This window comes from Brassica napus, chromosome C5, assembly GCF_020379485.1.
Source record: "Brassica napus cultivar Da-Ae chromosome C5, Da-Ae, whole genome shotgun sequence".
Lineage (NCBI taxonomy): Eukaryota > Viridiplantae > Streptophyta > Magnoliopsida > Brassicales > Brassicaceae > Brassica > Brassica napus.
The window spans coordinates 6,283,530-6,309,754 of NC_063448.1; the positions used below are offsets into that span (position 1 = coordinate 6,283,530).

Below are 26,225 nucleotides of genomic sequence, written 5' to 3' on the forward strand. Positions count from 1 at the left end.
CATTCAGAAAGCTTACGCATCAGATTGGGATGCGTAGGTTGAAAGACCTTCAGTGATGTTCAGAACAGGGAGAGTAATACGTGTTGTACTCTTTTTTCTTCACCATGATTTTGTCCTACTGGATTTTCCTGGTAAAATTTTAATGAGGCAGCTCTGTATGGTTATGACATCCAAGGGAGAGTATTATAAATCATATTGTGGATGTCCATAACCGGCCCGGTACATAACCGGCCCAATGCTAGAGAGAGAGAGAGAGAGAGACGGCCGCGTCTCAGAGGAGAGAGAGAGCCGGCGGCTATAGAGAGAGAGAAACTCTAGTTTCCTTTTTCCTTATTAGTTTATGATTTGTACTATTTCCATATTTGTGTTTCCTTTTATCTCTCTTGTAATTCCCTATATATAAAGGACTCTTTATGTTTATGAATAATAACAGAAACAAGAATACACAGATTCTATTCTCTAGTTTCACAATATAATAGCTATAATTTTAGATTATCTAACAAAGATTTAATGGACTGTGTGTTTGATTTTCGTTTGAAATGGTTTATTTTAAAAAAAAAATTAAGATGGTTTGAATCCCGTTCTAGCGAATGTATGGGCTTTCAAATATCGAATCTCTAGAAACGAAGAAAAAAAAAGAAGTTGAAGCTAAGAATTGCTCTCCGGAAAACATATAAATGTATTCAACTGCACATAAATGTACTGTTCAGTTTTTATTAAAACTCTGAATGGTGACGGACTGCACTGCATCGCTGTTAATGGTAACCAAAATCTTTACATATACTTACGTATCTATATGTTTTTGTTACTATTAGAATCATACCACAGTTGTCCCGCATTTGTCCCGTTCGTTACCATTCGAACTTTTAGGGCTGTTCTTGAATAATGCATCCTATTGACTTAAGTTTGGTCAACCAGATGTTTTTCTTTTACATTGTTATGACCGGTACCTACCTTTGTTGAGATATTAGAATTGGACCAAAATATTTTTAAATATAGAAGTTTATAATCTTAATTCTCAAAAATATCTCATATTATTTCAAACTGCATTGATAGAATACAAGACTATATTCACTTAACTTTTTTCATTCTCTTAATCTAGTTGGAAAGGTCCTTATAGTGCTAACTGTGAAGTGAAAACTTGGATCCTCATGTTGTAATTTACAGTTTCCTGCATTTTTTTGGGAATCTATTCATGTCCCAAACGTCGATGACAGGTTCCCAATAGAGACACATGGCTTGTGGTAAAATAAAAATATAGTTTTATATTTGTCTTTCTCTTGGATCTCCTATATAAACACTAGTTAATTAACATTTATACTTCATCATCACCATTTGCATGATTTGATCTCATAACTCATTTCTGAGAACATTTTCGTAGCTAAGGTCAAAAATAAGCGATGACCATCACTTCAAGCTTTCTATGTTTGTTGATCCTTCTTTTGTTTTGCCTCTCGTGTGGATATTCCCTTCATGGTTTATCTCTCTCTATTTTACTTCCCTTTTCTCTGATAAACTATTCATATTTTGAATGTCATGAATATTCGAGATATTAACCCATAGTTTATGACCTTTACGTAATAACTTGCATTATGAGAATGCCAATCGAATTATTATTTGTTTCCATTTTGTATGAAAGATAATGCATGCATGATTTTATATATTTGTCTTAACCAGAACGTATCTAATATGTGTCATATTTTATTTCATCAGGAGATAAGAATGAAAAGTCAAGTGTTAACGTTGTTTCAAATGCAAAGGTATACTATTCACGTTCCAAATGTTTACTTCTATGTTTTCTTTGAGTAGTGAATAATACATACGTACTACTTTAATATATAATGGCCTCTCTTGTAGTTCTTATATGTTAATTAGTCAAGATTTAGCTAGGTTGAATCTACTCATGAACATGTATGTACTCCAGTAGTAGTATACTTTATATGAAAACTAAGAATATGTTGAATGGTGAAGCATGTTGATGGTTATGATGCAATGAAGAAGGCGAGAGTACAAGGAAGAAGTGGAGAAGAGTTTAGTAAGGAGACGACAAAGATGAAGATAAATCCGAAGAAGCCAATAGAGAAGGAGACAGGTGTTGAGGAAGAGGATGATCTCGTTGCCTACACTGCTGATTACTGGAAACCAAGGCACCATCCTCCCAAAAACAACTGACGAGATTTATCTTATATTTATATAAAAGACCCAACAAAATGATCCTCCCTATTAAATATTAATCAAATATCAGTATAAGATATTATACATACATATATATGGGTAATTTGTAATTTTGTGAGCTGTGTTTGTAATATCGTTATATTCATTATATATATAGAAATGTGGTATATGTATAACCAAGTGGTGTTATCTCAATGGTTTCATTTTGTCATTGGTGGATGTTGTCACAAACACACATAAAACTTGCTTGTAGTAAAAAAATGATTGAATATTTGCAGAGTTCCAAGTTTTGTTGTAATCTTTTCTTCGATACATTGTATATAATAGACTTCTTACATCCGAAAATCGTCAGAGGAAACCAAAACAAAAAAAAATGATGGGGATTGGTACACAAAAAATGAATCAAACATTGACAAGATATGTTCTTACATCAAGAACAACAACCTTACAAGATGTCACAGTCAAGAACAGGCTCAGACTCTTGAGTCCCATCCCAGAAAACTGAAGTAACAAAAATAAGCCTAACACATGAAGCTTGATTAGTTATATACCCTTTTCCCCATTTGAACCCATTCATCAACACTACTGTACAATGCAGATTTGGACCACGGGGTTTACCTTCAGAAGAACTTCAACAAGACAATACGGCTTTAGACTCGAGAAGCAAAACCACCAATGACAGCTTTGTGTTTGTAGAGAGAAAGTCAAAAGCTGCTTTGCACGGTGCTTGATCAACAGTAAGAATTAATCATTCGATGATAAATGGACAACAAAGAGGAAGTATCTATAAGAACAATAAAACCAATGATCAAGAAACATCACTAACAGCGATCCATTGAAGAAGCTAATGCGACAGCGATACAATTGGTGGCCGATGGTACCATCCAGTAGCTAAAATTAATCTGCTAATAAAGCATCAGTTAATTAGCAAAGCAACTTGTTTGGTTTATTATTTTACAATAACATTTAAACTAATGAAAGTTACCTCTTCATGTGACAGTTTCTCTACTGAAGTGTGCCTTCGCCAGCTAGCTAGCACATAAGATGAGACAATAACTTTTCAAGGCAATAAACCTGCTTTAATTGTCCAAGCAAGCACATCTGATGACTTGATCATCACCCTGCAGATATCTAAATCAGGCGAAACTCCCCGTGATAACATCAGGCAGAAGAAGAACTTAGCCTCCTTTGCCAATCCTCTCCTACACAGACGATTGATCACCGCACTGTAATCCCTAACAGAAACATCGAATCCTCTATCTAGCACCTGACAAAACAGCTTCACCGCCACTTCAGGATCACCTTTTACACAATGCGCCTTGATCAGTGTAGCATAAGCAAATTTCGATAAACTAGCATCCCTCTCCTGAAGCGAACAGAGAAACCTCTCAGCATCCTTTAAGTAACCGTAGAAACAAAGGCCGTTGATTAGAATATCATAAGTGGCAGGCGTGGGCTCAAGGTTTCGAGATTTCATTTCTTCGAATAACTCAAACGCTCTGAACAAATCTTTAGCCCTGCATAGATGCTGAATAACAGTGTTGTAAGTGATCTGATCTGGAGTTACACCTTCGGAAGCCATGTCCCGCAGTACCTGGTTGTATTTCTCGATTTTCTGGCCTATGCAAAGTCCTTTGATGATCACAGAGTATGTGAAGTTGGTCGGTGAGATCCCATTCGCTTTCATCTCACGGCGCAACTCGTCTACCTTTTCAGTATCTCCACAGTTAGCATATGCATTCATCAGAGTTGTGTAACTCACAGCGCTTGGAACCAAGTTATATAACTTGATGACATCCAAGACCTTTCTAGCCTCAGCTATGTTCTGAGTCTTGCAATAACCGTGAATCAAAGAATTGAAAGTGGCGACATTCGGAGTTATCCCACTCTCTGTCACTAATCTGAATAACTCTAACGCCTCCTCAATGCAACCAGACTTTGCATACCCATCAATAACGATATTGTACAGGATAATATCAAGTGTGCAGCCGGTTGAGATCAGAGAATTCAAAAGCGCTCTTGCCTCAAGTATCATCCCTTTCCGACATAAACCAAGCAGCATAGCACCATGCGTCCTCGAATTCGGGAGTATTCTTTTGGAACACATCTCGTCGTAAAGCCAAATAGCCAAATCAAGCTCTCCTAATCTACACAAGCCATGAATCACAATAGAATACGCCACGAAATCAGGTCTTACACCATTGGCTTTCATTCTATAGAACAGCGAGAAAGCTTCTTCGATCCGTCCTGTTTTACATAAACCGCTGAGCATCACACTGCAGGGGATGACGCTGTTCAACTCAAACCCTCTCGACAACATATCCTTCAGCAGTCTCAAGCCCTTGTCTATGTTCCCTAACTGGCAATGACCACATAGTAATATCGTGTATGTAATAACATCAGGAGTCAAACCTTTATCAAGCATCTGTTGAATGACCTCCCAAACCCATTTGATCATACCGAGGAGATGAAACCCTTTCGCAAGAATATTGTACGTCACGGTATCAGGCTCCACTCCGTGGATACTCATATCACCAGCCAGTTCCAAAGCTTCTCCGATTGAACCAGCTAGACAGAGTCCGTTGATGAGTATGTTGTGGCTATGTACACTAGGAACCAATCCGCATTTCAAAACTGTACAGAGAAACGACTTGGCCGTATCTACAAAACCTAATTTACAGTAAGCTGACATTATACTATTGAAAGAAACTACAGAGGGGCCAATGTCTTTCCACTGGGAAGTCCGGAGGAAAGAAACTGCGTCTTCTAGCTTTTGTTGGCGACACAATCCATCTACAACTGTTGAGTACGTGTGCTCGTTCTTAGACTCGATGGCCTTGTACAGATCCCACATCTTATCTGTTTCTCTCAAGTTGTACAAGATTGAGTTGTATGCTTGTGTAGAGACACTCAAGTTCAGATCCCTCATCTTCTCCAGTATATAAAGAGAATCATCAACCATTTTGGATCTCGATGAGAGAAACAGCAACATATCCCAAACTACGTTGGTAGAATCCCACTTCCTGAAGCTAGTAGAGAGAAGCTCACATAGCGAAAATGCTGAACCAGAGCCTAAAAGAAAAAGCAATAAGGTCATATTCAGGTAACAAACGAAGAAGAAGATTTCTACATTACACAACTCTAAAGGTTCCTCTTTTATACAAAAGCTCTAAGCATTAAGCGAAATTGAACAACTTGCCTTCTTCTTGGAGGAGCTCTTCCAAAACCACTTGAAGCTCTTTGAAACGTCTTTGACCGGCTAAGATATGCGAAACCAACAACGAGGAGAGCCTCGAGTGGCGAAACCCATAAACATCTTTCAGCTCTTTGAAAAACCAAACCGAAAGATCCGAACTTTCACCCATCAATTCACACATGATCTCTTCGACGTGGACCTGCTTCAACTCCGAAGCCAAGCTTCGAAACTGACGCCCGTGGAGATACTCCCGGAACCCGATCTTCTTCATCCCGAAGAGAATCTCTCGACGGAAGTAATCTCTCTGATCCGATGCGAAATTGGCTGCGGAAAGCGGCTCGTCGTCGAGTTTCGCGACGGAGGAGGAGGGTTTAGTGGATGAGAGGGAAGAGAAAGGAGAGAGGACACGGGACAATTTGCTTGGATTGAATGCAATCCATCTGCAGATCATGGAATTTGGGAATTAGGGTTTGCCAATTCGGGAGACTCCCTTGTCGTTTCCAGAGAAAATTTAGAGAATTGAGAGTCGCCGGAGAGAAAAATTTGTTTTCCCGGAAAGTTTGGGAGGGCAGAGACGGAGAAGACGACAAGGGTTTTAAGATTTTCGGGTTTATGATTTAAAACCTAATTCCGGTTTTCAACTAACCGAATCTATTATCCGTTCCGGTTCTATTTCTAGAGCGGTTTCAAAATCATTGGTACAGTACTGTCCGTCTACACGGATAGTTAGTTATATACACATCAATTTACCCCTCTGTTTACATGCAATAACATCCATTTAACTAATTTAGACAAACTAAACATATATACGTAGAGAGAGATGAGCCTTCTTTGTCTGAAATAGGCGAAACGTTGATGTCTCTTTAAAATCAACATGCAGCAGCAAAGAGTAGAAGCTAAGAATAATCCTCTTTTACGATTATTTAATTTACTTTATTTGATTAAATCCTTTTTATTTCATCACTAAAAGATTTGGCGAGTGCGAGCTAGACTATTGTGGTTTTTAAACAGCATCTTATTCCAAGATTAGCAGTTTTTCATCACAAAATTAAAAGTTACAGAACTTATATTTGTTATACATCCATTCATGCATGTATCATACTCAAATTTGATTATACATCTATCAATTAGTGTTTCAAATCAAATACACAAAGAGAACTCTAACAAATTAAATATTAAAGTTGATGGATTCCAAAAGGTAATAAGATGGATCACTTCACCAGCTTGGTTGTCTGTCACCTTTCTTGATACATGCATTAGATCTAAAACACCTTAAATATATATTGCAAAATCGTGCCATGTCTTTTTCAACTTAAATAAATTTCATTACCAAGAGATACATGAAACTGCCGTTTCTTTATACACTAGTGGAGGAATTATTCAAATATGGTAAAATTTCACAAACATGAAATCTACATTTCACCAACTTAGGTGTAGTTACTTCTATCGAGCTATTGATCTCCATTTTTTGGTGCACTGCTCTCCCTATAAGTACCTGTGATCATCTTTTGTTTTTATTTACTCTATGAACCAAACATGTACAAAGCAAGCCCTAATAGAAGAGCCATCTTGGAGAAAAGTAAGAGTGTAAGAGAAAAGGAGACTAAGCAAACATCAAATTTCTTTGCCAAACACTTAAAGAGGATATATCCGATCACGCTACAACGTAGTACTTCTTCTTCTTTCTCACTCTCTTCCATATCTCTATCACTCTCTCAAAACTCCACCGATTCCTCTGCCACGGATTCAACTTCCACGTTAGAACAAAGGATCTCTCTAGCACTCGGTTTAATATCATCTCCTCGTAGAAGAGAAACATTTGTTCCTAAAACTATTCCGCGACAACAAGAACAACGTCTACATGAGGATTTCAATAGTGATGAACCAAAGAGGTGTAATTGGATCACCAAGAAAAGTGGTAAGATCATTGAGAAATGTCCTAAACTAAAACCATATATGTATAGTATCTTATATCTATATACAAGTTAATTAGAGGATCATTAATGTGATTAAACTAAAACAGTTCCGTTATGATCATGATAAGTAAAATATAACGAGGGTTTTTTGTTGTTTCGTTGTAGATGAAGTCTACGTAACGTTTCATGATCAGCAATGGGGAGTCCCTGTCTATGATGATAAGTATGATTATAGCTTCCACAATTGTATACCATGCTTACAGTTCAATTGTTTAAGAAAAAAAAATATTATTTTTGAATGATGATGACTAATCATTAAACCAGCTTGCTTTTTGAGTACCTTGCCATGTCGGGAATGTTAATGGACTATAACTGGACTGAGATTTTAAAACGCAAAGAACTCTTTAGGTGAAATCTCTAACTACTTTTCATAAATTGCTATAGTATACCTGTAGATAATAATTTTATGGATGTTAATGAAATTTTTTGAAAGTAGAGAAGCATTTTGTGAGTTTGACCCAAATCTGGTGGTCAATATGGGAGAGAAAGAGATCACAGAGATTGCATCAAACAAAGCAATAATGCTACAAGAGAGTAGAGTCAGGTGTATAGTTGACAATGCCAGATGCATAACCAAGGCAAGTTCCCATATTTTCTTCCCATTTTTCTTGCGAAGCACCTCTATATAATCTCTTGTATAGATTTCTGTTACACCTTTGTTTTATATTATAATAACAAACAAAACTTTTTTTTGCAGGTGGTCAAGGAGTTTGGATCATTTAGCAGCTACATGTGGGGGTTTATGGATTACAAACCGATTATTAACAGATTCAAATATTCAAGAAATGTACCACTGAGATCTCCCAAGGCTGAGATAATTAGCAAAGATATGATCAAACGAGGGTTTCGATTCGTCGGTCCAGTTATCGTACATTCTTTCATGCAAGCGGCAGGGTTAACAATTGATCACCTCGTTGATTGTTTTAGACATGGTGATTGTGTGAGCCTCGCTGAGAGGCCATGGAGGCATATATGATATTTGGACTGAGGCTAATCAAGTTTTTCGGTTCATTTTGGGGTAAAACATATTTGGGAACATATTTTCGAGCGTTTGACTTTTTCTTTGGTTTAATAAAAGTATTTGAAATCAAACTGCTTGTTATTTCAAGGTTTTTGATCCCTTATCAAACTTATATAGTTTATGGTTTTGATTGGATTTTACTCTTATATCGAAATGTATGGATCTGCCTTTTTCAGCAAAAACATATTATAACTACATTGCTTATAATTTGATTAGGTATTTAACCGAACTTTCATTTTCAGTTCGGTTTGGCTTTTCCCTAAACTAAAAGCTGTACTTTATGTTGAATACAGCTGAATAGGGCCTTAATTTATTTGTTTCTTTTTAACAGGAGAATAAATTTCAATAAATCATACAATAATTAAGAAAATGCCTTTTAAGTGAAAATTAATCATTAACGCCGACAGAGAACAAAAATTGCTAAGATGATCTTGTTTACTTTTGCTGTAATTGATTTACTGTATTTTCTAAGCTTTTCAGATCATTTCTACATGTCGGCTTCCCATGCAATGAGAACCAAAGTTATTCAAAATGCTTCCATTAAAACCTTAAAATTATTCAAAACAAATATGAAGAAAAAGATTTCAGAGACTAAGTTTCCCAATAATTCCAATGTCTCTTAACAGTTTCAACGTTGAACAAGTTGGTTACAAGTTTAAATAAAGTATCAAGACTTTAAAGAAAATGCTTTTGTAAGGACATTGACAAGCAGACAAGTAATGGTCATTGATGTGGCTGTGATAAATTGTGTCCACTAAAGTATAAGTTTATCACAAACACATCTCATTCTCAGACCAAACGATGACAAGTTGCCATAAAATTAACAAAAGCAGGAATGAAGATAACAATGGATGAATGATACGTTTCGATTTTGTTTGAATAACTTTAGCTGAAAGATAGTAAAAACCTTAATTTTAACTGGTTAAATATTGGGCAACTATTGTTATTCTTGTAAACATGAGAAAAAAATAGAAATATTTACGAAGCACTACAGATGATAAAAAAGAACTTTATTCGCATTGCAATTGTTCGTCGTGGCCACAAAAGCAAGCTAATCGTAACGTAGATAACAAGTCACTACTTCAAACCCCGTGAGACGTAAACTCCTCGGTCTTTTCTATTATGTGAAGTCTTGTATGTTCTCAAAACTGGCACGATGTACCAAGTCTCTGTCTACTCCTCAACGTCATGGTCCGACGCTCTGCAAAAGCAGAGTCGAGCAACTCCTGAAACTTCTCCAAGAACACAACCCATTCGGCTTCTATCATGTCTGCTAACTTCACAAAGTTTGTGCTGACCGGCAGCAGCACGTTCGCGCTCTTGTGACTTGACAATGTCTTCTCAGTTTCGTCTCTTGGAGTGTTCAGGTACATGGATCCCATTTTGTTGTCCTTCGTTAATGTCGAGAGCTCTGAGAGAGATAGAGCAAGTCCTGCCTCTTCTTCGGTTTCATCCTCTTCTTCCTCCTCTAGCTTTCCAAGTGAAGAACGTCCGTTTGAAAATGGGTTTTTGACGATGAGGGTTTGTGTCTTGGAGCTATAAACCGAATCTAAGTCACTGTAGTCTAGATCAAACTGAAACTCTGTCTCTCCTTCTACATCTGACCTGAGAGATAAAATGTCTCCTTCTGCGATCAATCTCTTGGCTTCGATACCCAACATTTCAAGTACACTTGGAACTTCTCCTCCTGCGTGGAACTCCCGAGTCATCATCTCACCAATCTCTGCAAGACAGAGTCCATAAGCAGCCGCTTCTTTAAGGAAAACAGTACACAGAGCTAGAACCCTAAGACAAGCCTCTCGAATCATTGGAAGCTCTCTTCGCAGCATTTCACAGTCTTTCACAGGATCAAGACTTAGTATGTAGTCAAGCTCTTCTTCAGAGAAAGGTATCGACGCCTGAGGCCAATGAATCCACTCAAAGTAAGGATCTTCGAGTGTTTCTGGCAAGCAAAGGCCGTGATCTATCGGAATAAGCTCCACTTGACCAAACCTACCATCAGGCTTCTTCACCAAAAGGTTTCCACCATGCCGGTCTGTGTTGAGAATCCTTATGTCCAATATCCCAATGCGGTGCACAGAAGCAACCGGAAAGCTTGAAGTCCCGTGATCGCTAGCATCAAAATCGTGAGCTACAAACTTCTGGAACGAAGCAATCTTGCTGCTGACCAGCTTCTTCTTCTCACGAGATCTGTTACCGTTCACTCCATCGTTGACATTGAATACAGTGTGTGTTATCTTCACGAGTGCCGTAGGGGGAACATTAGCAAAGTGATCATGGTCAAGAAGGTAGGCAGCAACTTCTCTATATCCGGTTTCTCCGACACGCACAGAAGGCTTTAAACCAGGATCCCCAAGCGATTTCCCTGTGAAGCCTTTAGGGTTATTCGGAGCAAACGGTTCTTCATCTGTAGGCTTGACAATTGCAACGCTCTGACCCTTCTCATTCCTAAAATAGTACGCCCCTCCCATCCCACCATTAACAGGGATCGGCTCTACACCTGCTTTCATCGCCTCAACAATGTCATTAGCCGTTTGCTTCAAAGACAGAAAACAACGCGAGTGACTAAGTATCTCAATAGGAGCACTTAGATCTTTTCTCTGCAGATCACTCCCAGTAGGTGACAGACACGGAGTAGACGAGCTTCTGTGCATTAAGTTACGCTTCAGCAGAAGCGGAGAATCATTCCTCACAGCACTCAAGTCATCGTTCTTCAGCACCATATCCCCAAAGGTCAAGGAACTTTCCTCCGTGGGGAGGTTAAAGGCAATCTGAAGCCTCTTTTTAACAGTATGAACGTTGTCACTACGGTCAAGATCCATCCCCAAAACACAGCCAGTTTCGGTTTGCACGAAAACACGTCTTCGTCCTGAAGAGTGGCGATGAAGCAGATGATGATGCTTGAACTCCTTCGATTCCATATTTCTAGATCCATGAAATTCCCCTTTAATGGGAGACTTGAAGACTGCCATTGCCATCTCTCAGAACCAACACGGAGCTCAACAAGGCAGAAGGAAACTTTAGCCTGGTGTTACATCAGGTAAGCCATCTGCATAAAGACACCGAATACGATCAGAACTCTAGAAGATTTATCTTTATATCTAGATTTAAAGCCACCTTCTTTATCTCGGTTTCTACACAGATACTGAAGACTACTTGGAGATATCTTCTTTGTGCACACCTCTTGAAACGTTTATCCATCACACACATCTTTTTATCCACGAAACTTTAAACAATCAACACAACGAACATGATCTTCCTTATAATGATCAAAACAGATTCAGAGATTCCGAGAACTACAACCTAACAGATGAAACATAACGAGAATCAGCGATTTGAAGAAGAAAACTCACAAGAAACCTAGATCTGAAGATTTTCAGTTACATCGTAAGCATCGTGGACGAAGAGGAGACACTGAGGGAGGGAGCAAACTCAAGAAAGAGATCTTCGATGGAGGCAATGACTCGCTCAAATCCGACTCAGTGAGTCACTGATCCTTTAGCCTCCTCTCCTCTCCTCCGTCTCTTCTATCTCTCTCTCTCGCGACGGCCTTTTTTAAACTCCAGCGAAGTATGGGCCATGGTTACTTTATCATCACTGGTGACACGTCGGCTTTGTATTTTAATTTTATTTTTGTAATATCTAAAACAGGCCAAGAGAGCCGTCCGATGGATAGTTCCGTACGAGATAACAGCCGTTCGATTGAGGCATGATACGTGGCTCTCACTGAGGGGGACACGCTGTGATGAAAAAGGGAGATTAGATAATGACGTGGCAACTTGTACCGTCTTTACTGACGAATACGACAAGATTGTATACAGTTTCCTTAACAAGTTGCAAACAAATGGGCCTTGGTACTTAAAAAAGCCCATATAACATAAGGAAATAACAATCAAGAGTTTGCCGCAACTTAGGGTTTGTGCCTTGTGTTTGAAGCAACACATGAAACTTGGGGAAAAACCCTCAAAACTCAAAAACAAAAACAATATTTACTGAAATCAAGGCACCCTCGATCTGCAGAATCTACAACAGATAAGAGAGTAATGTCTCCAACCTTTTTCCTGTCTCTTCTTAGCTCTCACCATTCTTGCAGGACTGCTGTTCCATTCACGTTGCAATCTGTATTCACAAAAATGGTTATGCAGATAATAAGTTGATTTATATATGTTTGTGAGTGTATGTATGTACGTATGTATATTTACACTGGGAAAGCGAAGGAGTTTGCGCTGACAGTGCTTCCATCAGATCGAGCTGAGAGGCTTCCGGAGATTGAGATGGGTCCAGAGTAAGTTATATGAGCTAAACCTGACTCTGCTGCTTCAGAGAAACTTCTTGCACCAAACTCATAACTTGAGAAGAGATGGTGATGATCATAAGAGTCCTCTACGAGTACATTGTTTAGCCGTTGGTTCTCTGGTTCCACCGTTTCTGAGGGAAGATATCTCCAGCTAACTGATTTTTTCTCCACTGTTTTCCTCTGTTCTATATCACGGCCTAGGTCTCCTTCAGGCTCATTAGTGTTGACATTGTTGAGAGGTTTATTGGAATCCTCCATTGATATAATATCTCTCAAGGTCAAAGCCTTGTTAGAGACACTTTCTGATTCAGCTACTACATTTTCAAGTGGCGGTTTCTCGCAACCAACTTCATCTCCAGTCACAACCAACTCCATAACATCTTTAGTGTCAACACATTCTTCAGGCTTGTTGTCTTCTGAGGACTTGGGTTCGGAAACATTCCCATTTACTTTGAGAGTTTCTTCCTTGTTGAATAAGAACTTCTCCTGCACCATAGGCACACCCTCATCGACACATATATCTTTGACGACGATTTGAGTAGGCTCCTTGCAGTTACAAACTACGCTCTCTTGTAAGTCGCATGCTGATACATTCTTGTCCATAAACATTTTGTCGCTTATGCTTTGTAGATCATTCATAGTGGTTGCCTGGTTGCGGCCTGAAGATAATATAGCTTCGTCTCTGCAGAAGACAACAATTGAGATCAGGTAGGTCAATCTCTTCCCAAATTATAGCAACCCGTTGAGGAGAAACATAGAGCTAAAAAGAAGTTATGTGTATAAGAGTATCATTTGAATGGAAGTCACAAAAGGTAATTTACACACGGTCGTAGATGGTTTATCAAGGGCATGGCCCCCAGAAGTCAAAACAAATGATGAGTCTCTCCACTATTCCATTTGTAAAGTGATATTAAAGACAGTAAAAGATGCAATCAACAACCATCATTTCAACTTTTGTTGATGGAAAGAAAAAAAAAAGACATGAGCATTATACAAAATTCAAACCTAATGCGAGAAGACATGATGATACTGGTTTTAGAATCAAACCCCTGATTTATCTAGCGAATGATTAACAGTTTCCTAGTTAGTTAGAGACATGATATTCATTAAAAAAAAAAATAGTTAGAGGCATGTGTCATGAAGAAAAGTGGCAAGAACTTGAGAAAAAGTATGTGGGGTTTTCTGCAACTCACACAAGCTTTTGATTAAACAACTACAGCAACATCCTAATCTTCACAATATATATGAAGATTTAATGAACAAAGCCATAGACTCCGCTTTTAATGTTAAGTTACAAAAAAACAAAAAGATTTAATGAACAAAGTGGTTAATATTTCATGACTAAAGAATCTAGCAACTAACAATCTCAAAAATTTAGACTTGAAGATAATGATCTTTCAAAGAACAATGATGGAAGAATAAACAAAGAAACTTGAATTAGTTGATCAGCAGATATAGGCTTGAATCCTTCTAAGAGTCTTGCTACCACAAAAATTAAACCTAACAACTATTATCAAAATGAAAAAAAAAAATGTATTAAAACTGAAAACAGATTAAGGGTTGATACCCTGATAAGTTTGAAATACAAATGAAAAATTTGGATCGTTTCACAAGCTAACCTGGAAGAGAAAATGTCATATGTTTTTTAACTGGTTCTCCATGAAAAACAAGAAAATGGACAAAAATCCATTAAATAAATCAATGAAATGTAAATTCAGTAATCACGATCTATAACCAAAGAGTGGAAAAATCATATTGCCGTCACCAAAACATCATTACCCCCAAAAAAAACTGAAAAAACATCATCAGAAAATGTAGACCCTTCAGAAGTCAACAGAATCAATAAGAAGTTAAGAATAAATCCATACAAGATCGACATACCTTCTCACTTTCTTCTGAAACTTAGAATTACAACTATTCTGAAAATATCGAAACTTTCTCAAGGGAAGGAATTGGTTGTATATGCATTTATAGTATTGTTTTTTCTAATCTTCGTGTGGATTTGGCTTCGATTTATTGGTTCGTGTGATCAAATTTAAAGAGATTAAAACAGGTCAACTTTTGTCCTAAAGATAATGGATGCATATACAACAATGGCCGGCCACGTTTTCAATTTTCCTTTTTCATTTTATTAACTCTCATACTTGTCGACAAAAATATAAAATTTCTTGTACTTCAAAATATTCTAGTTCATACTATATAATATACACAATATTATTCATAAAATATAGCTGTGAGACTTGCAAATCTAACCTATACTAAAAGGTGAATATGAAGGTTTGTGAGACTATCCACGTCATCAATTAAAATCAGCCAATAGAGTGTCTGAAATTCGCCACGTCAGCAGCCCACGAATTTATCTGGGCTTAAAGTTTAGCCGGCCAGATTCTGACTGGTTTCGTCGAGCTCGTTTAGCCCAAATACGGTAGATACGGTTTCCACGTTATCCTCTCTTCCAAAACCCAACGTCGGCTTTTCAGAGTCTCATCTTTTCGCCTCCCCTTTCGTTATCTCTTCACCTTCCCTATGGTTCAGTGTATTTGTTTTAATTCTACCATAATTGTTAATCCCATTGAATCCAGATTCCATGTCGTCTTCTCCCTTTCATTCATCTCAAATCTATAAATATAAGCAGGTTGAGAGTATGATCGATGCTCAGCAAGATTGTCAGTGTACCATTTTATTAAGCTAGAAAGATTTTCAAAATTGTCTTCTTCCGATGCTGTTTTTTTGCACTCTGCGTTTGAGGCTCTCCGCCTCTGAAGATCTGGCCAGTTCATTGTTGCCAAATTAATCTGTTTTTGGGACTTGAAAAACATCAAGAAACATGGGTAATTCATGGAAATCACTCTACTTCTCTTGATGATAAGGTATTATAACGACAAGCATTTTTTTTTCTCAAATCTTCTATTTTTCCCATAACCGATAATCTAAATGTTCAATCTTTGATTGCAGAATTCGGTGATACATGGATTCATCCTGCTGGTCGCGCCTCTTACCACCGTCCGTCTTTGCGAGGAGGTTCAGTCGTGAAGTTAATTGGAGAGAGGAAGGAGCTGTCATTCCAGTCAAAAATCAGGGACACATATGTGGTATGATTCATTATTTCTTTGCACGATTGGATTTGTGCATCGCCATTGCGGTTGAGATTGCAGTTATTTTTGATAAAATAGGAAGTTGTTGGACGCTCTCGGTGGTTGGAGCGGTGAACGGTATAAACAAGATCAAGACCGGAGAATTGATATATTTGTGGGAACAAGAGTTCATAGACTACTACAGAGAGGACGACAATGGTGGATGTGATGGAGGTACAACAGCCAACACTTTCTAAGTTCATTTATCTCAAGTTAACGAGATGAATCACTTTGTACATTTTTCAAAGTTTGGATTGTAGACTAAGATGTGAGGAGTCATAGTTTCAGTTTGCTTTTTTAGTTAACGAGATGAATCACTTTGTCTTTGAAACCATTGTCATGAAATTCTATAAATCAGACGGCCTTGACATTCTACAAATCTGTATATCCATTCGACACTGTCACCAAAAATATTCATTTTCTTTAAGAACATTGTCATGAATTTTTGTGTTTGTGCTTCCTCAGGGTTTATGTACAGGTCCATGTGAGGATGGCTTTGGAAACCATGATGTGCTAGCCGTGTGGCATGGAACAACAGACGGAGGTGAAGACTACTGGATTATTATTTGTAACTCATGGGGATCATATTGGGGAGAAGGCGGATACATCAGGTCCTATCGTAACTATCATAAATCAACCGGGTAATGCGAAGTCGCAGCACGGTCTATACCCAATCAAGCCAAGCTCTCCATTTGGTTTGGTGTCTACAGGTGTGTTTAAATTTGAGGTTTTATTTGCTATTCAGATAATTGGTTGGGCATTGTTTTGAGATACACTTTATAGGCAATATCCACCTAATATCCACAAGCCCTGGGTGCCTCTTTTAATTAATCATGCTCGGTTTTGGGGTATTATTGAAGGCATCCATATTATTTAATTGTTCATAATTAATTCTGTTTATTTGATTCGCCATGGGAATCTAATATTGAAGTTGGTTCTCCACGAGCAAGGAATGAAGCTAAGTTGAGATACAAAGAGAAGAAACTCAAGCACATGTGAGTTTTTTTTTCTTTTCTTATTAAAAAGCGTTATAAAACATAGTTTTTACAAAAAAAAATGATTCAAGATTTAATTGTTTGAGTTGTAGTATTGGGAAAAAGATTCGATATGCATCTCGCAGAGTGAGAGCTTACACGAGAAAAATAGTGAGAGGAAGATTCGTGAAAGCTGGTGACAATTATGACTATGACCCATCATCACTAACCATGAAATCAATGAGTTTTCTCTTCCCCTAAAACAATGTATGTCTTCTTCTCATGATGATGATATATGATTACTCTTATACGTGGTGAACCAGTTTCTTCTCGGAAAAGTAAGCCAAACTCTTTATCTTTTTGCCTACAGTTTTATTTTGAATCGAGGAAATCAACATGTTGCGGCATGGAAACGTTGGAGACCTGCACAAAGAATGCTTAGATGTAGTGAAAGTGACGAATTGGGTGGAAGGCCAAAATGGGTGAAAATATAGCAATTTTGCTTCTTTTTTTTAAAACAGAGCTCTTTCTTATGTTATTTACTTTTTTTAATATTTCTAATCATTATGTAATAGGGAAAATCCTAACTACTTTTATTTGTAAACTTAGAAAAGAATAACTCTAAAATAATTTATGTTATATACGTATATAATTTTTTTTTTTACAAAACTCTAAAAATTCAGACTTGATTCTTCATATTTTATTAGTTAATTGTGTTACATATAATAGAAATATTTATTTCAAACTAAAAATATTAAAAAAATCAAATTTAAAAATTAGTTATGTATAATTTAATATACAAAAATTCAAATACAAATAAAATGATAAATGTAACAATTTAAATAAAAAATATTATTTGTAAACTTAGAAAATAATATATCAAGAACATTCCTTTTTAGGAAAGAAAATAGAAAAATACATCGGAGACAAATCCATATCTATTATGAAACTCTTTTAGAGAAAACAAATAGAGGAATACATTGGAGATGGTCTAAGACATAGCCGACGTAAATGATTGACGTTGAGATTTCAGCTTTTCTGATTTTTACTATTCTAATGTTTCAATATAATTTGAATATTTCTTTTATTTTATAATATAATGGTTTAAAAGTATTTTTTGTTTCACTACATAAATTATTTTTATATTTTAATGTAACTTTATATTTATTGCATATTGTGTGGCCAATTAAATTATTTAAATTACTGTGTAATTAATTAAATTTATATATTAAATGACAGTTTTTTAAAGTAATAACTTTTAAATATTACAAATTTTAATTAAAACTGATTACATTTTAAAACAGATAGAGTAATCTATAAACTAACTCTATATAGATATGACGACAAAATTGTAAAGTGGTCTCACCTTGAATTTCTCTCATATTGTGCATTCTTAATTGGAAGGAGATAATCAACATCTAATATTATGTTACTCTCAATATATTAGAAATGGTCGAACCGTAAACCAATTAAAGATGATGTAAGAAAGACATAAAGATGTATTTCCAGTTATCACAAATATATAATCAATTGACAATAACTTAATTATGTCCAGCGTAGGACAACAAAGAAGAGTTTGCATACCTTCTAATATTATAATATCTCACCATATTAGTGGCTAAATCAGTTTTCTCTAGCACAAATACTCACTCGATTCTTGAAGTTTAAGATTTTCTATCTGATGATATTAGTAGTTTGATCCCCAAAAAAACTGTCGAACTGCACATTGTAATTAGAGAAAGAAAACAAGCAAAAATCAATCGAAGACTTTTAAGGTATATGAAACAAAAATTGGAAATAACAATTCTCTGTAATTAAAGAATAAGGCAATAAAATTGTAAAAATACAAAATAAAACAAAAAATATACACAGAAAGAAAGATTTAGTAAAATAAAATAATAATATAATTTTCATAATCAATAGTGCTAAGTTACACTAAAAAGTCTAAATTTACAACATACACAGTTTATTTACATCTTTAAACATATTATCTAATTAAAATAATTCTAAAAAAATTGCCACCATGAAGGGTTAGAAAATATACGATAAAATACAATACATAACATTAAAAATAAAAAATCATGTTAGTAGTAATAAAAATGAAATGACAACACATTTATTAAAACCATAGAACGGCACGCAACAAAGTGTTATTAGATATATAAACTACAAATTAAATATGCTCAACGTAAACACACATAAAAATGAGACATCATATCTAGATATATATAAATAAATAATTTTAAACATATTATATTCTTGACAATTTTTAAATTATTTAAAAATAAACTAAATTATTAAAAAAAAATAATATACAAATAAAACTAAAGAGATATTTTGTAACGTCAAAAATAATAAATGAATAAAAAATATATTACGTTAATAAAATAGATTTTAGATTTTAAAGACTTCTAATTCATGTAATATTACAAAATTCAAAATTTGTTTATTACAATTAATATTTTACCATTGAATATATTAAAATAATATTTTAGATTGATATTCAATTGTCAGTTTTCAACTATTACACGTAAAAAAACACTATTAAGTACGTTTTTTTTTGAAAAAGGGGTTTTATATTTTAAGTAGGTTATTGGAGTACTTTTTCTTTTCGTGAATTTATTCGAGATGAGATTCTGATCTTTTAAACTAAGATAATTTATCTTCTATACATAATTATATTTTTTTACATAATTCTAAAATCTCAGACTTGATTCTTCATATTTTATTAGTTAATTGTGTTACATATAATAGAAATACTTACTTCAAACTAAAAATATAAAAAAAAATCAAATTTAAAAATTAGTTATATATAATTTAATATGCAAAAATTCGTATACAAATAAAAATGATAGATATAACAAATTTAAATATATCACCCGCGTGTAGCGCGGAGAAAGGATCTAGTCAAATTAAACATAATTTGAATCAAGTTAAAAACATATGTGAAATAAGATGATGCTATTTTTACACCAACTATTAAATTAAAATAGTAGAATGACATTAATAAAAACTCAGGTTTTTATCGATAAGAAAGGATCAAATGCTGATATAGACCAATTGGTCTAGAAAAAATCTAAAAAGGACCCCTTATATTTTGATTTTTATTTTAAATTAATTTTAAACAGAAAAATAGTTAAAAAGACTTCAAAACCCTGAAACTTCTATTTATTTACCAATTCAACCACTACCTATCCAAACACAATAATCCGACCCAACCCAATCCGGATCCCTAGACCCCCAAATCTCTCCTTCTTCTCCAACATCATTTTTTACGTTCTTCATCTCCATTTTTTCATCACCATTTCTTAAAAATCAAACTCAAACTCAAACTTAAGTGTCATTCATCTAATCCCTTCCATATTATCTGTTTTTATTTACTTCATCTGGATTCACAACCTTAAAAAAAACCAGATTTTAAATCTCCATCAAAATCAAAATAAAAAAAAACTCTTCAACCCTTACGAATTTTCGTTCTTATCTCAAATCGATCAATTCTTCATCATTCCCAATCCATTTTCTCTCATATAAAATTGAATCTCACTTTTAAATACAAAATTTTTGACAGTGAAGAACGCAATGTGCTACTAGTCAACGCGCGGATTATATTTTATTAATGGGTTCCGATCTTTTTAGTTATCTGTTATTTTTAACAAAATAATTTTGAAGTTTAGCTTTCTCCAGTTAGGTAAAAATAACAAAACCGAACTCGTTTGTATTAAAAAATCCTGTAATCTATGACAAATTTATATTATTATTTAGAGGTAATACTAATTCTTTAGAAATAAGTCAAATTATTATTTAGAGGTAATACTAATACCTTAGAAATAAGTCAATTTTGTAGACTAAATTTCAAATTACTGTTTAAAATTTTGTTACGTTAGACATTTTGATTTTAATTATCTAACTGATTGTAAACATGTGCATCCATACCTCAAGTCGGGTTCAGATCGGTTCTTGTCGAATCCGGGTCTTTTAGGTCTAGAAAATTTTGGACTCAGTAGGTACTTTTAGTTTTTCCGGTTTGGTTCCCGGATCGATTTATATTGGATCCAAGTCGGTTTGGTTGCGATTTAAAAAACCTGTTAAAAATATATACTTGATGCAAAGCTTATCGGAGGTTCCAGAGTACTGTATGCAAAAATGTTCGTTGTGTTTGTCTGCTACGGAGAGAGCATGTCCATCGAGAATGCCATACATGAAGAACTGTCCGCCGATCCAAGTATTTTGGGGAGAGCTTCATCGTGGAATCATCATCTGTGGAGCTATTCATCAAATATCGCAGATGTTGCCAGTAGTTTGATCATCATATGTAATAAAGTTAGAGATAATATGATGATGTAATGTGTGTTATTCAATGTTAAAAAATGGACATGGAATACATGAACTTTGCTAATTTACGTTTATACCCTTTTGTTGATCAAACTAATTATTTATGATATTATCTACACTAAATATTGATTTGCTAATTATTTTTCTTGCGTTATGTTGGTGATATGTTCTAATTATTGGTTTCCCCTTGAGCATGTCATATTGATTTGAAACTGAGCATGTAGTGAACCAGCCTTGAAGCCCAACCAAATCCCTGCTCCTTGAACTTGATGAAAACTCCCAAACTCGACTCCTTGAGCTCTTCAAATTCGTCATCAGTAAGAGCTTTCCTAAGAGCAGTATGCAACTTGTTGTTATCCGTATGATACGAAATGCTATTATGGGCTTCTGGCTCTTCCCCTGATGTGTATAACCTACGGGGGAGTTTTGGAATATCCATCCTTTTTGTCTGCAAAATAATCAAAGACAACAATATAAGTCCAGACGACTTAGTAGACGACTTATAATTAAGTCGTCTGGAAAGTCTTCCAAATGGACGACTTATATTTAAGTCATCTACTAAGTCGTCCAGTTGGAAGACTTTCCAGACGACTTAAATTACTTACAAGTCTTCCAGTCGCAGAAGGAGTTGGAGTACTCGCCATTGCGGTTATAGATCTGAAAAAATAAACGTGAAACGGTGAGAATGAGTAAATTGATAGAGACAACGTTTTATGTTCATCTTTTCCTCGAGATTGATGACTTAGCGGCGTTAGAGTTTACAGAGAAACGGCGCTAAGGTTTACAGAGAAGAAGCGGCGGCGCTAAGGTTTAGAAGAAGCGGCGGCGCTAGTGTTTAGAGGAAGCGGCGGTGAGAACGTTGGTGACCACGGTGGCGAGGGCGACGGTTTGTTCGGAAATAGTGGAAGCGGCGGCGCTAGGGTTTAGAGGAATCGGCGGCGCTAGGGTTTAGAGGAATCGGCGGCGCTAGGGTTTAGAGGAATCGGCGGCGCTAGGGTTTAGAGGAATCGGCGGCGCTAGGGTTAGAAGAAGCTGCGGCGACAACGGTGAGAATGAAGTGAGATAGATAGCCGACGTTGAGAACGATGGTTTGTTCGGAAATTGTGGGAATTCGAAATCGCCTTTGAGAGAGAACTGTTAGGGTTTCTGAATTTCGCGAAAAATGAAACAAAAAAAAAAATCACCTTATATATTGGGTAAATAATCCGGTTAGCTTTAAAAGTACATTGGTAAACTTTAAGGTTTGGTCCGGTTAAGACGACTTATTATGGCTGATAATGTACAACAGACGACTTAATATTTAGTCGTTTGTTTTCAGACGACAAAATATTAAGTCGTCCTAGACCCTAAAATGAACCCCTAAACTAAAATGACTAGATTAACTAACTAACCACGTTATAAAATCAAATTATACTTAAATAGTGTTTACTATACACAGAAATGAACACGCATAAGTAATTTTAAAAATTTTCAAAAACGGTTTTAATGCTTTCCAAAATCTAACCCTAAGAACACATACAATACTACAACATATGTTGATGAAACATAAACTAAAGAATATCATGACTCATTACTTTCACTCATCTATGCTGAAAACAATTGAAATTTGTTATATCTTAATTTATACCTCCTAAGACATATGTTAATTACATAATTCCCATTTTTCACTTATCAAAATATTTTTTACAAAATTTTTAAATTATGTTTAAGACTAACTGTCCAGACGACTTTCAGTTAAGTCGTCTGGACGACTTATTTTCAAGTCGTCTAAACAGACGACTTTCAGTTAAGTCGTCTGGACGACTTATTTTCAAGTCGTCTAAACAGACGACTTGCGAGGGGTAGAAACGTAAAAAAAATTCAGTTTTTTTGTTTGGTCACAAGGGGATAGTTGTAATTTCAATAGCCTTTTAGGTTACTTTTGCCTTTGACCCAAATTGGGGTATTGTTTTGGGTTTGACTCCAAGTTTTGAGTCACACTTGGCAATTCTCCCTTCTTTTAATGTACATCACTTTTAGATTTCAATTGTTCTTCATTTCTTCACTGCTTTAACACTTAATAACAAATTCATATAGATTTTCTTATCACCAAATAATAAATAATCAATATAAAAATTTTAAAATATATATTGGTTGATTTTAACGTTAAAAAATGTTCGAATTATATGCTAATTTTGACCATATTTTCACAAAATTCAAATAAACAAGATAAAATAATAGTTTAATTTGAACTAATTTTTTTTAATTCAGTTTGGTTACCAACTTATATGTATTTTGATATTGAAAGAAAAACAGATAAATTTTAATAATTTTAAAATTTAGTCAACAAAATCAATACAAATAATTGCAACTTTTTTAATAATTTAGTCTAAGTATAAAATTTTTAGTCAAATCCAAACTCCATAATAAACTAAATAAAATTACAATATAGGAGAAAACTCCGGGCTACGCGAGAATAATATATTTATATTTGTTAAATTTATCATTTTTATTTGTATGTGAATTTTTGTATATTAAATTATATATAACTAATTTTCAAATTTGATTTTTTGAAAATATTCAGATAATATCGGAATTATATATTGGTTCACTAATTTAAGGCAACATATTTCAATACAATATGTGATAATATCAATGAAATAATCGTTGCAAGTCTATAGCTTTCTTTCTTTAATTTTTTTTTGTTGGTAATCAATTTATTTGTTATGATCAGGAACCCTTGCTCTTGCTTCTATGGCATCATCTAGAGTGTTTATGGATACTGATGTCCAGCCTACCAAGGATTATCTTGCATGGTAGGCATTTCCGTAGTCAGATCATTTTTCATACAGCTTCTGCTTTGTCATTTCATGTGACTCTCTAACATATTTTGTGTTCCTCAATTTCCTCAGGCTGAGCTCTAACTTGGACATTGCTAATAAGATTACGGCAGAGGTTGTCACTAAGCGTGAGCCAGTAACACTAGAGGAACTATACTCTTACATCAAGCAGGAGACTGCTAAGGTTCAAAGTTGATTCAAAGTTGATCTGTTTTATCATTCATTGTGACATGTTGGGTATTTATGAAGTTTATTTTTCTCAATTTTGCAGGTTGCTTGGTTTGAGTGCACAACAACTATAGATGATATTGTCCAGAGTTCTTCTTGGTATTATATTTCTTGTGGTGGGTGTAATAGTAACACAATCAAAGGGTCTACTTCACTAATTTGCAACAATAAGAAGTGTGTGAAAAGGGAGGTTACAGGCGTTCCTCAGTAAGTATTTTAGACAGTGTTTTATCTACTTTTTGTAAGAAATAATAACTAATCATATTTCATTGCAGATATCTCACGAAGATTGCTGTTTATGATAAGAGTGAACAAGCAGTTTTTGTCATTCTTGGTGATGCTGGTAAAGAGTTGACTGGGAAGCATGCATCCGAATTGGTTGCCAAATATTTTGAGGTAATTTCAAGTCTGTCTATGTTGAGCCCCATATTGGTCTAACTAAAAATTAATTTATTGAATGTTAGTCAAATGAGGAATTAGGAGCTAACCATCTCGTGCCGGTACTGCAAGCTTTACTTGATACGATAGGGCACACGCACAAGTTCATTGTCAAAATCTCAGATCATAACCTAACAGGCAAGACTCAAACCATAACTGTCACAAAGATACTTCCACCAGAAGCTCCACTTGCTATAGCACACTTGGAAGAAGGCACTACTCCAGCAGTGTCCGATGATGTTTTGAAGGGTGTAGGTGATGAACCTGGTCCTTCTACAAGCTTTGAGCATTCCGCTGGTGATAGGGTCAGAAAATCCTCTGAGAGTTTTGAATCACTTGAAGCAAAGCGTTCCAAGAGTGGCTAATAAAGCCTCAGCCTATCCTCTTATGCAGTGATTGTGTGTTGCTGCAGTTTAAGTAATGGTGATGCAGCGCATCCCTTGGTTTACGTTCGGTTATGTGTTAAACCGATAGTCACTCTTTCTGTCGAGTCATTAGGATTTGTCTTTATCTTAGGAGATCTTTTACAAGTTAGTTAATATTCATAGGATTAGGATAAGTCCAAGAAGAGTCGGTCTTCGTTTTTATTATATAAAGCAATCTAGCGTCATGTAAAAACTCACCTTTTGATTGAATTATTCAGAGATTTTTACAGTTCTTATTTCTCTTGTTTTCGGCATTCAAACATCGAATCAACGACAACAGGAAAGCAAAGAGAGGTTTGGGCATTCTCAGACTAAACAAACTCCCTTTGAGTACTTGTGCTGCGCCAGTTTGGTATCAGAGCAAAGACGTTCCGGGCACTAGAAATTTTTTTTTCTCTACAATCGTTTCAAATCATTCAATGGGACCAAGGCGTACGCAAGCGGAGCAACCGATGAATGATTGGGAGGAGTTCAGAAGAACTATCATGATGATGCACGAGAATCTGTTGGATACGATCCAAACTTCGTTTCGTGAACTTACAGAGACGATACATGACCGGGATTGGGATCGCAACAGAGAGAGACAACAGTCGGATGATGGATTGTCTGATGAAGAAGATAACCCGTTTGCGGGTGAGGATCACCAAAGGAATAGGGCGCGTCCCTGTATTCGAGATCGTGATGATCGGAGTTGGGAGTTGGGCTTTAAGGTGGAACTACCTGAGTTTCACGGTGGTGTTCGTGGGGAAGAGCTGCTTGATTGGCTCGTGGCGGTGCAGGAGATGTTGGAATTCAAGCGTGTTCCTGAAGCGCGCAAAGTAGCACTGGTGGCAACAAAGTTTCGGGGGAAAGCTGCTTCGTGGTGGCTTCAACTGAAAGCAACCAGAGCTCGTTTGGGGAAGAGTAACGTCGATTCATGGGAAAAACTTGAGAAAGTGATGCGGAAATCGTTTCTCCCCTACAACTTTGAGAGAACTATGTTCACTCGGTTACAAAACATTCGCCGGGGAGCGCGATCTGTGGATGATTATGCTGAGGAATTTTCGTTACTATTAACCCGTAACGAGATACTAGACAGTGAGACTTAACTTGTCTCGAGATTTATTGGTGGCTTGCGTTCCCAAATTCAAAACTCAATGTCGCAATTTGATCCTCTCACGGTGGCAGAGGCTCACCGTCGAGTTGTTGCCTTCGAGGCTCAGTTTAAGTC

The 26,225-nt window shown here is 35.8% G+C and overlaps 6 protein-coding genes and 1 long non-coding RNA gene across 12 annotated transcripts; 4 read left to right on the top strand and 3 right to left on the bottom strand.

Moving 5' to 3' along the window:
• Positions 1 to 452: 452 nt before the first annotated feature.
• On the top strand, positions 453 to 2,867 carry LOC106431581 (protein GOLVEN 5). Its single transcript, XM_013872375.3, has 3 exons — positions 453 to 1,476; positions 1,714 to 1,760; positions 1,972 to 2,867. Exons 1-3 carry the CDS (start codon positions 1,401 to 1,403, stop codon positions 2,170 to 2,172), a joined length of 324 nt encoding a protein of 107 aa, XP_013727829.1. The 5' UTR covers positions 453 to 1,400; the 3' UTR covers positions 2,173 to 2,867.
• Positions 2,542 to 6,313, bottom strand: LOC106431580 (putative pentatricopeptide repeat-containing protein At1g13630). 3 transcript variants are annotated; one of them, XM_022709924.2, is made up of 4 exons: positions 5,375 to 6,310; positions 3,161 to 5,247; positions 3,002 to 3,077; positions 2,542 to 2,901 (listed from the first exon to the last, which is right to left on the bottom strand). In XM_022709924.2, exons 1-2 carry the CDS (start codon positions 5,820 to 5,822, stop codon positions 3,236 to 3,238), a joined length of 2,460 nt encoding a protein of 819 aa, XP_022565645.1. In that variant the 5' UTR covers positions 5,823 to 6,310; the 3' UTR covers positions 2,542 to 2,901; positions 3,002 to 3,077; positions 3,161 to 3,235. The 3 variants fall into 3 exon arrangements, with proteins under 3 accessions (XP_022565645.1, XP_013727828.1, XP_013727826.1); XM_013872374.3 differs by having other exon boundaries at positions 2,542 to 3,080; positions 5,375 to 6,313; XM_013872372.3 differs by having other exon boundaries at positions 2,542 to 3,077; positions 5,375 to 6,307.
• A 565-nt stretch (positions 6,314 to 6,878) lies between these two features.
• LOC106431587 (DNA-3-methyladenine glycosylase) lies at positions 6,879 to 8,563 on the top strand. The gene is made up of 5 exons (XM_013872384.3): positions 6,879 to 7,289; positions 7,453 to 7,510; positions 7,612 to 7,695; positions 7,784 to 7,925; positions 8,045 to 8,563. Exons 1-5 carry the CDS (start codon positions 6,908 to 6,910, stop codon positions 8,321 to 8,323), a joined length of 945 nt encoding a protein of 314 aa, XP_013727838.1. The 5' UTR covers positions 6,879 to 6,907; the 3' UTR covers positions 8,324 to 8,563.
• Positions 8,564 to 9,363: 800 nt separating this feature from the next.
• LOC106431595 (phosphatidylinositol 4-kinase gamma 6) lies at positions 9,364 to 11,966 on the bottom strand. 4 transcript variants are annotated; one of them, XM_013872387.3, is made up of 3 exons: positions 11,753 to 11,966; positions 11,486 to 11,671; positions 9,364 to 11,417 (listed from the first exon to the last, which is right to left on the bottom strand). In XM_013872387.3, the coding sequence occupies exon 3, from the start codon at positions 11,344 to 11,346 to the stop codon at positions 9,511 to 9,513; it is 1,836 nt and encodes a 611-aa protein (XP_013727841.1). In that variant the 5' UTR covers positions 11,347 to 11,417; positions 11,486 to 11,671; positions 11,753 to 11,966; the 3' UTR covers positions 9,364 to 9,510. The 4 variants fall into 4 exon arrangements, with proteins under 4 accessions (XP_013727841.1, XP_013727843.1, XP_013727842.1 ...); XM_013872389.3 differs by having other exon boundaries at positions 11,486 to 11,594; positions 11,722 to 11,952; XM_013872388.3 differs by having other exon boundaries at positions 11,486 to 11,578; positions 11,722 to 11,937.
• A 253-nt stretch (positions 11,967 to 12,219) lies between these two features.
• BNAC05G49340D lies at positions 12,220 to 14,737 on the bottom strand. Its single transcript, XM_022709421.2, has 3 exons — positions 14,547 to 14,737; positions 12,571 to 13,347; positions 12,220 to 12,487 (listed from the first exon to the last, which is right to left on the bottom strand). Exons 2-3 carry the CDS (start codon positions 13,302 to 13,304, stop codon positions 12,367 to 12,369), a joined length of 855 nt encoding a protein of 284 aa, XP_022565142.1. The 5' UTR covers positions 13,305 to 13,347; positions 14,547 to 14,737; the 3' UTR covers positions 12,220 to 12,366.
• A 241-nt stretch (positions 14,738 to 14,978) lies between these two features.
• LOC106447513 lies at positions 14,979 to 17,455 on the top strand. Its single transcript, XR_001288994.3, has 7 exons — positions 14,979 to 15,535; positions 15,621 to 15,757; positions 15,839 to 15,973; positions 16,265 to 16,509; positions 16,731 to 16,794; positions 16,887 to 17,040; positions 17,144 to 17,455. It is a non-coding gene; the product is annotated as an uncharacterized LOC106447513 (long non-coding RNA).
• A 6,383-nt stretch (positions 17,456 to 23,838) lies between these two features.
• Positions 23,839 to 24,955, top strand: LOC111209494. The gene is made up of 5 exons (XM_022709422.1): positions 23,839 to 23,900; positions 23,997 to 24,108; positions 24,196 to 24,359; positions 24,428 to 24,548; positions 24,617 to 24,955. The coding sequence occupies exons 1-5, from the start codon at positions 23,839 to 23,841 to the stop codon at positions 24,953 to 24,955; spliced, it is 798 nt and encodes a 265-aa protein (XP_022565143.1).
• The last annotated feature ends 1,270 nt before the right edge of the window (positions 24,956 to 26,225 follow it).

What these genes read in the sequence shown, in the direction of transcription:
- LOC106431581 (XM_013872375.3), top strand. Translation starts at nt 1,401, where the DNA reads ATGACCATCACTTCAAGCTTTCTATGTTTGTTGATCCTTCTTTTGTTT. An exon ending in GTGTGGATATTCCCTTCATG is followed by an intron (nt 1,477 to 1,713) that starts GTTTATCTCTCT and finishes TTATTTCATCAG; the next exon opens with GAGATAAGAATGAAAAGTCA. An exon ending in ACGTTGTTTCAAATGCAAAG is followed by an intron (nt 1,761 to 1,971) that starts GTATACTATTCA and finishes TGAATGGTGAAG; the next exon opens with CATGTTGATGGTTATGATGC.
- LOC106431580 (XM_013872374.3), bottom strand. Translation starts at nt 5,822, where the DNA reads ATGATCTGCAGATGGATTGCATTCAATCCAAGCAAATTGTCCCGTGTC. An exon ending in AGAGCTCCTCCAAGAAGAAG is followed by an intron (nt 5,248 to 5,374) that starts GCAAGTTGTTCA and finishes TTTTTCTTTTAG; the next exon opens with GCTCTGGTTCAGCATTTTCG.
- LOC106431587 (XM_013872384.3), top strand. Translation starts at nt 6,908, where the DNA reads ATGTACAAAGCAAGCCCTAATAGAAGAGCCATCTTGGAGAAAAGTAAG. An exon ending in TTGGATCACCAAGAAAAGTG is followed by an intron (nt 7,290 to 7,452) that starts GTAAGATCATTG and finishes GTTTCGTTGTAG; the next exon opens with ATGAAGTCTACGTAACGTTT. An exon ending in ATGCCAGATGCATAACCAAG is followed by an intron (nt 7,926 to 8,044) that starts GCAAGTTCCCAT and finishes TTTTTTTTGCAG; the next exon opens with GTGGTCAAGGAGTTTGGATC.
- LOC106431595 (XM_013872387.3), bottom strand. Translation starts at nt 11,346, where the DNA reads ATGGCAATGGCAGTCTTCAAGTCTCCCATTAAAGGGGAATTTCATGGA.
- BNAC05G49340D (XM_022709421.2), bottom strand. Translation starts at nt 13,304, where the DNA reads ATGAATGATCTACAAAGCATAAGCGACAAAATGTTTATGGACAAGAAT. An exon ending in AACTCCTTCGCTTTCCCAGT is followed by an intron (nt 12,488 to 12,570) that starts GTAAATATACAT and finishes TTGTGAATACAG; the next exon opens with ATTGCAACGTGAATGGAACA.
- LOC111209494 (XM_022709422.1), top strand. Translation starts at nt 23,839, where the DNA reads ATGGCATCATCTAGAGTGTTTATGGATACTGATGTCCAGCCTACCAAG. An exon ending in TCAAGCAGGAGACTGCTAAG is followed by an intron (nt 24,109 to 24,195) that starts GTTCAAAGTTGA and finishes TCAATTTTGCAG; the next exon opens with GTTGCTTGGTTTGAGTGCAC. An exon ending in GAGGTTACAGGCGTTCCTCA is followed by an intron (nt 24,360 to 24,427) that starts GTAAGTATTTTA and finishes ATTTCATTGCAG; the next exon opens with ATATCTCACGAAGATTGCTG.